This window comes from Thunnus albacares, chromosome 3 (genome assembly GCF_914725855.1).
Source record: "Thunnus albacares chromosome 3, fThuAlb1.1, whole genome shotgun sequence".
Classification (NCBI taxonomy): Eukaryota; Metazoa; Chordata; class Actinopteri; order Scombriformes; family Scombridae; genus Thunnus; species Thunnus albacares.
The window spans coordinates 29397285-29409668 of NC_058108.1; the positions used below are offsets into that span (position 1 = coordinate 29397285).

General features: G+C 39.3%; 3 protein-coding genes across 4 annotated transcripts in view; 2 read left to right on the top strand and 1 right to left on the bottom strand.

The window, feature by feature from the left end:
- LOC122979810 (vascular cell adhesion protein 1-like) overlaps nt 1-12384 on the top strand; it is a 158139-nt gene that overhangs the window by 74725 nt on the left and 71030 nt on the right. The window lies entirely within an intron of this gene.
- On the bottom strand, nt 228-8238 carry ears2 (glutamyl-tRNA synthetase 2, mitochondrial). 2 transcript variants are annotated; one of them, XM_044347567.1, is made up of 11 exons: nt 8086-8238; nt 7403-7604; nt 6069-6224; nt 5700-5889; nt 5116-5266; nt 4342-4663; nt 4050-4158; nt 2749-2902; nt 2210-2340; nt 1976-2111; nt 228-577 (listed from the first exon to the last, which is right to left on the bottom strand). In XM_044347567.1, exons 2-11 carry the CDS (start codon nt 7584-7586, stop codon nt 482-484), a joined length of 1629 nt encoding a protein of 542 aa, XP_044203502.1. In that variant the 5' UTR covers nt 7587-7604; nt 8086-8238; the 3' UTR covers nt 228-481. The 2 variants fall into 2 exon arrangements, with proteins under 2 accessions (XP_044203502.1, XP_044203503.1); XM_044347568.1 differs by having other exon boundaries at nt 8169-8195.
- LOC122979809 overlaps nt 11288-12384 on the top strand; it is a 42858-nt gene continuing 41761 nt past the window's right edge. The window contains exon 1 of the mRNA XM_044347562.1: nt 11288-11383. The gene's annotated coding sequence lies outside the window, so the exon portion shown is untranslated. The remainder of the gene's footprint in view (nt 11384-12384) is intronic.

Below are 12384 nucleotides of genomic sequence, written 5' to 3' on the forward strand. Positions count from 1 at the left end.
TATCATGACTGGCTAAAAGCTTAAAATGCTTTTTCATGTTTGGTTGGGGAACTTTTTTTGGGAAACATCTGCATGTTGGAGTTCGTTAACTGGTTTTCTCAAGTAAAACACGAACATTTGCATAAAAAATACCAAGGTACTTCCCCCTTCCTTGACTGTGTGGCGTCACCTGGTCCTTCAAAGTCTGAAGAAGCACTGAATAAAACAAACAGAGCATGCAGGCAAAATAATAGTCTCCATCTTTTATAAAATATTTGTAATAGTTCAAGTATTATTCAAGTGTCATTCAACTTATATCAGTGGGTTCAAGTTCTTTTTGAGTTGTGCCCCAGTTTGTTTTGGCAGACTCGCCAGGTCATGTTGTCTGAGGTCAAGCATGTATTGCTAAACATACAAGCCACATCCTTAACAGCAGCTTTTGTCCTCAGGTTTCCATCAGAGGTGAGGTGTCATGATGTCACGGCGACAGGCTGTCCGGTCGTTAACTAGTCTCTGAAAGCAGCAGAAGTTTCTGGAATCGATGGCTGATCTCTGCGGGTCCCAGAGACACCATCATCTCAGCTACACTGGGACCTTGCTGCAAGTCAGAGAGGAACAGAGGATCAGTCAAATAATGCAATCAAGTCAAGACAGTGATACAAAAAGCATCAGAGTCAACTTCCTGTTTCCATGTATCTGCAGGGTTACTCTGATGACTGACTTACTGTGGGTTTACCGGGCCTCCAGTCATTACTATCATTACAAAAAATAATCATGTGCTATTTTTTAAAATGCTATTTTAGAGTTTAGCTAAGTCATGTCATGGACAGAAGTAAAAAGAAAAGGAGTCACATGCAATTGCAACAGACCAGCAAGGATCTCTGAGTCTCTCTTTATGATTATTACAGCCAAAAATGATTGAATGTTCTGTGGTACGGTGTGCAAGTTCCTGTTTTTAAAAATAGAAATACAGTGACATTTGAAAAGTGTGAGACAGCAAGTAAGTGAGCTATAAAATATGACTAAACAATATTATTTGTTCCACTGAGAAAAGTGATTTTAGTTTAGTGCAGCTAAATGTTCTTGAGGCGGCTGTAAAAAAAAATACCTACGCAAACATCAGGCTCAGAAGAACAAACATGTTAATCTTTGTTTGATTTTTTTTTTTTTTTTTGAGTCAGAGTTGAGTCAATCACAGAAAGACAAACTGACAGGCTGGATTAAAAGGACAGAGACTGACTGTCCCAGACAAATTTTTTGGTATCTGAGACAGAAACCCTTGTGACGTTAAAAATCAACAGTTGTTCTCGCTACAACAGGTCATCTAGTGTTCAAAAATGAGTCTTGATGCGCTGCTAGTTGGGACACTTTGGAGAAAAGTCTGAGAAGAGACAGAGATGAGCAGTAACCAATGACAACACAACAGGAAACCTGGAGCAGAGAAGGAGGGAAGGAGGCACTCATGTTTATGGTGACTGTAATAATCTTGTAACTGTAATAGTCTTTTAATTAGTACACATCATCTGAGATCAGCTGTGTAGGTTGTGCGTCATATAGTGTGAGCACTACAGCAATTTTTAATATCTTGAAGTCTGCACTAGCTTTATGGGCAAAGGAAAAAATAAGTTTTCTACTACATAAAACCTTTAAAAAAAGTCATGGGGCACTATTTCACAAAACAAAGGCCATACATTTGAGGGAGGCTGTTGTTTGGACAATCAAATTGGAGCTAAATTATCCATCACACAATCACTTAATCCATTAGACAATCAAAAAGCAGCAGGTCAGCGTTTTCCCAGTGTGACAAGTTGAAGGCAAATGGCTCGGTCTGATTCAGCTGGAGATGTGTAAAGAGCACAAACCGAGCTGTTGGTGTAATTCTGGTTAGTTAGTTTGATGTTCAAAACTTAACCACTTCTGCTAAAACTATTTCCTACAGAAAACCTTGTTTATATTGCGTATCAGCCATGAAAATGTGTATGTTGTCTTCAATTACCTGCAGACCACTGAGAGCCAGACGTAACAGCTTCATCACCTCTCTGTACTTGGTGGCTTTAGTCTGCTTAGCCAGCGTCTTCAGATCTTTACTGAGTCGATCCACCGCCAGCTCCTCACCTCGCTCTTCTATCAGTCTATAAACACACAGACGTTTTCATAATCCTACTGAAACAGTGCAGCTGGAAGGTGATGAAGTGAAACTCGCAGTTGGAAAGTTATTAAAACTACATACTTGAGAACTAAAGAGGCAATGTGTTGTGCTTCTGGGGTGAGTGCTGCCACCTGCTGGCTGGAGACGGAAGGACGCACCCACAAGTAAGAGTAAGCAGGACTTACAAGCTCCTTCAGGGAGGATATGTGACCCTGCAGAGAGGGGGGAAGAGAATAGTTTCAGTATTACTGGAGAGGAAGAAGAGCAATTTAAAGTAGTAAGAGCTGAATCCACATCTGACTGCAAGTAGGAAGAGGTGACGAGTAAAAGACTAAATAGAAGTTTATTATAATTTTAATAGGAGGCTTTGACGTCTGGCCAAAAATGTTAGATGCTAAAGAGATTTATCACTTTCTCACAGCTGCTCTGGTGTGAAGGTTTCCTCATTTACACATAGTCAGATTTTCATAGCAACCACTATCTAGATGCTAAGTTTAACCTGTAGGGACAATAACTACACACTTGCTGAGACTTCAAATTAAATTTAGTTTAGTAGAGATGTTTGTTTAGCTTTTAAATGGTCTGAACACTTTTCTGTAATATCCACATGTTAATGTTACCTTGCGGAGATGAAGAACCCGTCTGATATAATCCTCATGTAGGACTTCTTGATCCTGGATCTCTGCTGTGTAGGCCTTCTGGATTTGTCCCCGCAGATCATTTATCAGCAAATGACACTGCTCCTCATCTTCAATTCGCTGTTCCAGGTGGATTCTGACAAAAATCAGAGAGAGATTGATGAGATATTAAGTATTACCTTCATACTAAAAAGGGGAAAAAAAGACCCACGTGAGGTTTATAGATTTCACTTCCTCTGTTTTATGGAAATTTACGTAACAAGAAATGACTACAGCCGTGCTACCCCTACCACATCATTGGATGGATGAAAAAAGGAAAGATAGTTAATAGTTCTTTTTTCATCCTCACCACTAATCAGGTAAAAATGTAAAATTTGGCTCAAAGGTGGCGCTAGAGGAAAGCCACACTGGTACCTAAATCCAAAGGGTTTCTCCTCTGTACAACAGATATTTAAGACATCTCAGACTCAGCTCTTCGCTGTCAGACTTGATTCAAATTTCATTAATTGATGTTGTACTTCTCAGTTCAGTTATCTTCTGGCATGTTAGCATGATATGTTAACAATAAGCTAAAAGTGCAGCTGAGGCTGATGGGGACTTTGACCAGGTTGTGGCAAAAATCATCTTAGATGAATGTCTGTACCAAATTTCATGTCAAACCCATGAATAACTGTCACTCTATCAGAGAGCAACAGACATCACCATATCTCATGATCCACCAAGAAAAGTGGAGCTAACCAGAGTAATTTTATTCCCCGGGGGCATGAATGAGGACTTCTAGTTCTTGCAAATCCATTATTTATGTGTTTCTATAATGCACCTCATTGCTCTTCCCATTCATTGTATTGTGTCTTCATTTATACCACACTGAATAGACACCCTCTAGGTAAAGGCCTCCTCTATACAAACTTGGGTACCGCCCCATAGCTGCTTATGGACCTAGTATGGGGTTAACTATCTCCATTAATAGGCACACCCTTTGCCTCTCTGCCAGTTTGAGAACATGACTGGCCTCAAACCCATATTATTTAAATGTTCCTTGTAATGTGCTGCATGCTCAGCTGATAAAGGCCACAAGCTGAAACAAGTTGGTCTCACAATAAAGTTCTATCTTCATACTACAAGTGTTACTGGAGTTTTTACCTCTTCCTTGTAAAGTATCCCTACTATAATGTTTACTTTATCTAATAATGCAAAGATAATAAAGCAATAAGAAGCTTTTATTTGCTGTTATAATGAGAAACACGGCAACAAAGACTCATAAAGACGGAGTTTTGACTTACTTGTTGAACTCTGGTAGTTTTTCCAGGTCTAACAGAGCAGAGTGTGTTGTGATCTTTGAAGGATTAAACTCAGAGATCAGCTCATCTATCTTCCGTCCCATTCGATTGGCTACAAGGCAACACAAGTAATTTAGAAGAACATCATTGTTCTTATTATAATAACTTCAAAGCTGATCACAAAAGCACATATAAAAAGGTCTTTTTTCCAGATACAAGTTCAACTGGAAAATAAACATGCAACTTCTTATCTTTTCCTCTTTATTCACTTCTTGATTATGTGTCCATCACTCACTGTTGAATCCAGATCCACAGTTGGTCGTGATATCCAGCAGTGCCTCAGGCAGCACCCCGTCTCTCTGGAAGCTCTGAATGAATATATCCCCCTGCCTCTTAGACAGTTTACTGCCATCTTTGTTCATCAGAAGCGGCATGTGTCCGAAGGTAGGCGGCTGCCATCCGAGAGCGCGGTACATGAGGAGATGTTTGGAGGTAGAGATGAGCCACTCTGAGCCCCGCAGAACATGGCTGATCTTCATGTGATGATCATCTACTATGTTAGCAAGATGATAGGTGGGAAAACCATCTGCTTTTATCACCACAGGGTCACCTTCCACCTGGAAGAGAGGACAGAAGGTATGAAAACAAAGATTAAAGCAAAGAAAGAGCATTAAATCAGTACACGACTTCAGTTTCAGATGGTGTTTTTAGCTACAGTCAGAGGCTGTAGAGGCTAGTGTTATTCCATGAATATATGACTATTGCATTTAGCTCTGTTAGTGACGCATATTTAGAATGCCAGAAATAAAGGGTTTAAGTGAATAAGTCAATTAAATGGCAGAAAAAAAAGCACAAAATACACCGCTTGCTTTGCTGAGAAAGTGGCAAATTGATATTTGTCTGACAAAATGTTGAAGAATCTCACGAGCGTGTCCCTGATTCTGTGCTACATCATTTAGTGTGAAAGATATCAAAGAGACAAGAAACTATACACACTGGAGATGTTGCAGGGTGAGAAATTAAAAACTGAGAAATCACAACAAATATAAATCAATCAATCCTGCTCGACCTGGGCCACCTCGTGACGATTCCACCCAAAGATCAGATCCTGAAAAGGCTCGACTCCCGCTTCTAGACGGAACCTGATCACATGTGGCGTTCCCTGAGCTAGCTTCTCCTGAACCTGCTCGGCCCGAAGGTGACGACACCTGTTGTCATACCTGGAGAGAGAAGGAGAGACGTGGTCAGTGACTTTAAAGGATGAGGCTGGTGATTTTTTTCCTGTTAACAAATCTCATGTAAAGAGCCAAACCAACAATGAATTGATCCTACTTACAAGTATTGTGTGTGTATCCAAATCCTGATACATCACCCAGTGCAGCGGTGTGGCTCATTGGCGTATATTTAAGAGTTTTTGGACAATAACAGAGTTCTACAGCACAGAGGAATTAGATATATCAGGCTTTGGATGCACACATAAATACTTGTAAGGAGGATCAGTTCATTGTTGGTTTAACTCTGCACATGAGATTTGTTGACACCAAGAAAAACACAGAAAACCGCCGGCCATATCTTAGTTGTACTGTACGTCTTCTTTCAAGTGTGTAAGAATATGTGAATATCTGGTGTGTGCGATCATGGAAATCCAGCCACCTTGGAGTCTGTCCAGCCCTCAGGGCCTCTTTTTTGAGTAGTTCGAGTCTCTGTGAGCTGCAGAAACAGTAGTAAGCGTGACCGCTCTCGACAAGCTGCAGGGCTGTCTGACTGTAGAGATCTAATCTCTGGGACTGCAGGTATGGACCGAGTGGCCCACCTCGACGAGGACTCTCATCTGGAGGTATACCTGGAGGTGAAAATGAGTTTAGCTAAAATATAACAATGACTTTACATAGGGACATGATAAACTACTGTAACATAAGATTATATTAAGATATTAGTCATTTTTTACTGATTTATATAATTAATTGTCAATCATTGATATATTTCACAACTATGGACCAGTCATATAATATATCTTCTTACCAGCCCACTCCAGCATGTCCTCTATGGACTCTGCAGCTCCTGGTACCAGCCTGCTCTGATCAGTGTCCTCCAGGCGCAGGACGAACGAGCCTCCGTACTTCTTGGCAAAGATGTAATTGTAGAGAGCAGTGCGGAGGCCTCCGAGGTGTAAGAAACCTGCAGCACAGAACAACATAATGTTAAAGAAGACAAAAATATATCTAAATAGGCTGTTTTTTCAGATGCAGGACAGAGAGTATCAATTAAGAGAAACATTACTTGTACGGTTAAATTATTGAACCTTTTCACAATAAATGTATGATATTTTGCCCACTGCCCTTCTTCAGGTTAAAACTACTTCATGCTGATTAAGGACCGTGGACTTATCTGGACTAAAATGACATTTTTTGTCCCTCCTGTCATATATAGAAGCAATATTTTATCCACCTTAAACACAATGCCCTGCTTTTAAAACAACAGTTTGACTAAAATCTACAAACTCCCAACAATAAGAATAAAACACAACAGCTGCTGTTCTATCAAACTGGAACAAGCAGGGACAATCAGCTATAATTACCTGCACAAACTAAGATATAACTGTCATCTATAGACATCTCCATTGTGGAGAGGGGACTGCCCTTCAAAGTAGTGATTACTGTAATCAAGTTGCTCATTAAGCCTGTGCACAATTACTGTACACTGTCGACAAATAATTTCAGCTAGATGGGCACCTGACTTGTTTAGAGACAGACTGGAAAAATTGTGAACCCGTCCTTTAAACAGGGAAGTAATAAAGGAAATCTTAATGCTACAGGATACAATTATGTTTTAGACAATAATGTGCTGTCAACTTTGTGGCAGCAGTTTGGGGAAGAGTTTCATGTTTCAGCAGCAATGTCACCATACACAAAGCCAGGTCCATAAAGAACTGTTTATCTTAGTTTGGTGCGGAAGAAACTGAGCAACCTGCACAGGTGCCTGACCTTGACCCCATCTAACGGGTTCAGGATGAATGGAAATTGGGAACTAGACTTTATAATCAGCAATCAATTGCACTACTATTCTTGTAGCTGAAGCAAATCCCTGCAGCCAGGCTCCAAGATGTTGTGAAGAGCCTCCACAGAAGATTTTAAGATGATCAAAAAGCACGAGTGTTTGTGAGTGCATTTCAGATTAGACTTGACACCATATTTTCAACATGTATCTTACTGATTATCACTAAATTGATGTGTGCAGGTGTGTTTGATTTGTTGATCCCTGATGGAAAAACAGCTCTAGATAATGTTATGGGATATGATGATATGGGATAATGTTGTGGGACATTTTAAGGCTCTGTTTTCAGATGAGGACCTTACCTGTCGGACTGGGGGCAAACCGGACCCTCACCTCTCCTTGAACCGTGGAGCAGCATCTTAAACCAGAGGCGCTCAGCTGGAGTTTAGTCTGTCTGCTTCTGGCCGCTGTGAGACACTGAAACCCTCTGAGAGTCACCACAGTGTGCAGCTGACACCGCTGACAGGATCTCAGCCAGGACGACATGACTGATCACAAACTGAGCTGCAATGTGACGCCGAGCAGACACACGTTTTGTCGGTCACACCGGTGTTTCAGTTTAACGAGTGACCGTGTTAGCTGGTGACTTTCAGCTGATTGCGTCTGTGGTCAATTGGTTGACTATGAGACACTTTCAGATTGAGGATAATTGTATAAAATCCCAAGACAGACTAACGTTACACCTGCACGGCCAATTTATACGCTACAGTTGGTTTCCCACATTATAAGAAACGTTAGAGGTGAACGAGTCTTCCTGAGCACAATTACGTAAAAACTTAGCGTAGATATTATACACAGATGAATATGTATTAAAATTGATTAAAGTGCAATTAAAGACTTTTAAGAGGACATCTACGTGCTCTGTCCGTGTTTTCAACAGCTGCTGTCACTACGAGCAACCGTTCGGCTGAATGTCACCAGTTAACACGGTCACTCGTTAAACCGGAACACCGGTGACATAACGGCGTCATCTGAAGTTGTTCACCTCAGTCCAGCTCGGAAAGTGAGCACGATGTTGACTGAAACTGCTTTTCCACAGATGACAACCATTTCAAAGTTCTCCCTCACATGTAAACATGTTCATCTGTTTGAGTCAAACACGAGTCCGTTCAGTCATTCTTCTTCTTCGCCGAAATAAAAACCGGAAGACGAATTGACCATCTTAATAGTACACAGCGCCACCTGGTGGAGGAAGTTATTATTTCTTCTTCTACTTCTAATTATGGGGTCTCTGCTGATTTTACACATTAAATCTGTTTGATAGTCATGAGGGAAAACCGTTCAGTGTGTAAAAACGGTGTATTACAAAAAGTCTGTGTTATTAAGTGGGGTTGTGTGGCGTTTAAAAGACCTATCAGGTTATGTATGTCTAATAAAAAGATGCAACCTTCTCTCAAACTTCACTCTTCTTTTTTTTAGTCACCCAGTTTTATTAAAATTGAATACTAAATCGTAGCCTTTTAAAAGCCTCAATTAATTACCGTTAAAGGTGCAGTGTGTAGAATTAAGTGGCATCTAGAGGAACAAACTTGGCAGAAATAGAATATAATATTCAAAAGTGTGTTTTATTTAGTGTATAATAATACATGAAAATACGAATTGTTGTGTTTTTGTTACCTTAGAATGAACCCTTTATATCTACATAGGGAGCAGGTCCCCTTCTACGGAGGCCACCATGTTGCACCGCCATGTTTCTACAGTAGCCCAGAATGGACAAACCAAACACTAGAGAGGGCCTTTTGCGTCGCCAATAACTTACAGCACGAGTTTCCTCTGGGTTGGGAGACACTTAGTGACTCATGCTTTGTCACCCTCCTTTGTCACCTCTGCCTCTCAACAGAGCAGCTTTGATTGCAGGATTCACCACAAGAGAAACACACCCATCCCCAGTATGATTAAAGTTCAAGTCCCCCTTCAATACTCCCTCCACAAAGTCACAGTTCACTCAATTTAAATCCCAGTTCAATATTTTCTCCCTACAGTCACACTTCATTCTCACACGATCACCCCGTGACACAAGCAACAATTATTTCTTCTTCTTTGTTGCTTCTTGTTTTCCCATCTTTATTGAACACTCAATAAATAATAATTTGTGTCCCCCACCAATAAAAAACCTCATTGAATATTTTTAAAATAACATCTCCTGCTTCTTCCTCATTAAAAAACACAAATACCTATTCTTAGTGTATGTGCACTAGAGGCTTCAGGTGTCCACGTCACACTTGTGTAAGTTGCATACCGGACCATGATTAGTTTTGAAACAAGTTGTGATGTCACAAATCAGGCTTTTAGGTAAACGTGTTAAACTGAGATTTAATGTGAGCACAGAGAAACTTTCCTCCTTCAGCGATGAAAACAGCCTTCAAGGATCAAACTCCACACATACATTATTCTGCGCAGTGAAGCTCAAACATCCGACTGAAGGAACAAGAAGAACAATATATTTTTAGCGGAGTGGGACTTTAAGTCTGCTGACTGCAGCCTTTAAGAGCAGCTGGGGAACGATCAGGAGGATGCAGAGCTGAAGAACTACTGAGGTCATTTAGTCACATGTTGGTCCTGACTTATTTTATTTTTAACAATAAAGGTTTTGCTAGAGTCAGTTTCTTAAATATCTTGAGTAAAGCAGTGCTGGTTTTTGGTAGATAAAAAGGAAAATAAGAATATCACTATATCTGTAGATTTTTGTGATCTTTGTTTGTGATCTTCTGCAGTTTACACTCATGAACACATGCAAATAAAATATTAAACACAGCAGTTCATGAACATATATAATCTTATATAATTTCAAATACAAAATTTCTTGTGTGAAACTGTTTTAAAACTCTGATAAATCAGACGGACTCTGACTGAAATACTGAAATATTAAAATACTGTATCATTTTATCTGTGGTGGTTATCAAATTACTGTAATTTCAAGCATCACATTGAGATTAAAGTTCTGTTTACTTGAACATTTTGCTATCAATTGTTTCGCTTTTTTCGATAATCTTAGTGTATTTTTATTTTTCTAATCTCATACAATGTGACATATTTTTAACCCAGACTTCAATATTTGGCTTATTGCTTTTTGTTTCAGCTCAGAGTAATAAGTAGCTTTGATTGCAACATATACATATCAATAAAGTTATATATTTATTAATAATTACATTTATATAATACATTTATATTATATAATAACTTATAGAACTTTATAGAGAATAAATTGTTTCCTTTTTGATAATAATTTTAATCTGTTCTCATGTCACTGTAAGAGTGAAATGTACTGAGGTAATCACTTCATATATAATACTGAACACAGTTTGTTTGCTGCCTCAGATGATCACCAAACCTGTTAAACCTGATCAGTGTGTGCATGCCATGGTGTGTGTGTGTGTGTGTGTGTGTGTGTGTACGCACACATACACAAGAATGTCAAAGTCTCTCAGCTCTCAGAATAGCCTGAGTTTTGTCAATGTCACTGTGATGTTTACAGACAACATTTTTGTTTCACTGCTCTTTCTTATCGCCCTTTGTTTGTTTTATTTCTTATTTTAGGCATTGAGGCTAAATTACAGTCTACTATTAAATAAATATGAACATATATTAGGGTTTTTTACAACTGTATCACCTTTAAAAGCCTTTAAAGGGATAACATCTTATGATGTGAATGTGGCAGAGAGCTGGATATGGTCAACGCTTAACAGGATGACAGTTGGTGCAGTTTTATTCTGATTCAGATCAAATTCAGATTCATATTTTATAACATAAAAGAGAAAAAAGCTTCCTTTTAACATTCATAATAAATCCATATTAATGGACTGTGATCCACTCTTAGATCTCTAAATGATCAGTTCTGTCAGATAGAATTCCCAAATTACTTTATTGTAAACAAAGTTAGAGGCTTATATATCCAAAAATAAATACCAGGAAGGTGTAACCTACTGAACATAAAGATCAGAATGAAATTTTATACTTTGTGTCCTCTTCTTTCTCTTGTCTGGTTCTCTTTCACACGGGCATTAATACACAGAAAAGCTGAGTGTAAACACACACACACACACACACACACACACACACACACACACAGACAAAAGAACAAACCAATTGCAGTAAATGCCTGGAGCAGAAGAGTTCACCTGGTCCTGCCCCCTTGCGCAGCACGGTGGAGCCAGCTATCATCACCTGTGTCTTCGTCACAAGACAGCACACCCTTCAGACGTTCACTGGTACACCTGCGTCTCAGGTGTCAGGAGAGAGAGAAAGTAACGCCGACACTTAAGAGCACTCAAGGACAAGATCCGGTAAGAGATTCTGCTTTGATTTAATGTCATTATGTTGTTTTATTTCCAATCAAAGTCTATCACTGCACTTTAAAGAACCACATCACCCATATTTAATCTTATCTATACTGTATGTACTTCTCATAGTCAAGTCTATCAGAGAAAACAGAGAAGATTGCAGTTTTGCCGTGAGATACATTATAAGCTTTAATGGTTTATAGTAGGAGGTTGTACAATGATAAATACAATACATGCAGATGCATTCAGTGAAGAAATCAGTGAAGTAATCACTTAAGGTACCATAATCTGTTCCTTTCTGTTGTGTGGGTGTGTTGTGTACCTGTGGCAACGACATGCCGGTTGGGGATTTCAGCAGTGGGAATAATAAGTTCTGCCTCATTAATTTGAGTTAGAGTGTGTTCAAACCTGTGTGAGTTTGTCTAAGAAGAGTCACTCCCCTTACAGTCATAGTATATCTGATGAAAAGGTGACTTTTTAAATTTAACGCCCTTTCAGAGAACAAATGACAAATGCATTACAAGGAAATTCAGCGGACAAAATCACCGGCTTGTAATGGCAGTTGATGAAATGAATTAAGGGAAAGGTTCACAACTTTTCAAATCTGTCTTAAAACAACAGTTAGGTGCCCACATGGACAGTGAAAGACTTTTCCTTGCTGTAATCATTCCTCCTATTCATACTGGCTATTAAAAGATCTTCTTCACATGCACTTTCAGTGTAAGTGATGAGGGCCAAAATCCACATTTTGTGCAAAAAATGCATTTAAAAGTTGGAATTTAGAAGTGAAGCTTATATGAGGCTTTAGCAGTCTGAGTTAGTCATATCAAGTGGATATCTGACACATTTACAGTCTTTTTAGCATCAAATTCCCTCTTTATGTTTCCTCGGACAGTGTTTCCCTGTTTAGCTGCAGTGAAAGTAAAGTAACAAAAAGAGGAACTTTGGCACTAAAAAGACTGTAACGTACATTGTACAGTAAATACATCATGAAGGGATCCTCT

Bases quoted from the DNA above. Each gene is read 5' to 3' on its own strand.
- ears2 (XM_044347567.1), bottom strand. From the start codon at position 7,586: ATGTCGTCCTGGCTGAGATCCTGTCAGCGGTGTCAGCTGCACACTGTG. The intron at 5,890-6,068 runs GTAAGAAGATAT...TTTCACCTCCAG, and splicing joins GGACATGCTGGAGTGGGCTG to GTATACCTCCAGATGAGAGT. The intron at 5,267-5,699 runs GTGGCTGGATTT...TTCTCTCTCCAG, and splicing joins AGGGCTGGACAGACTCCAAG to GTATGACAACAGGTGTCGTC.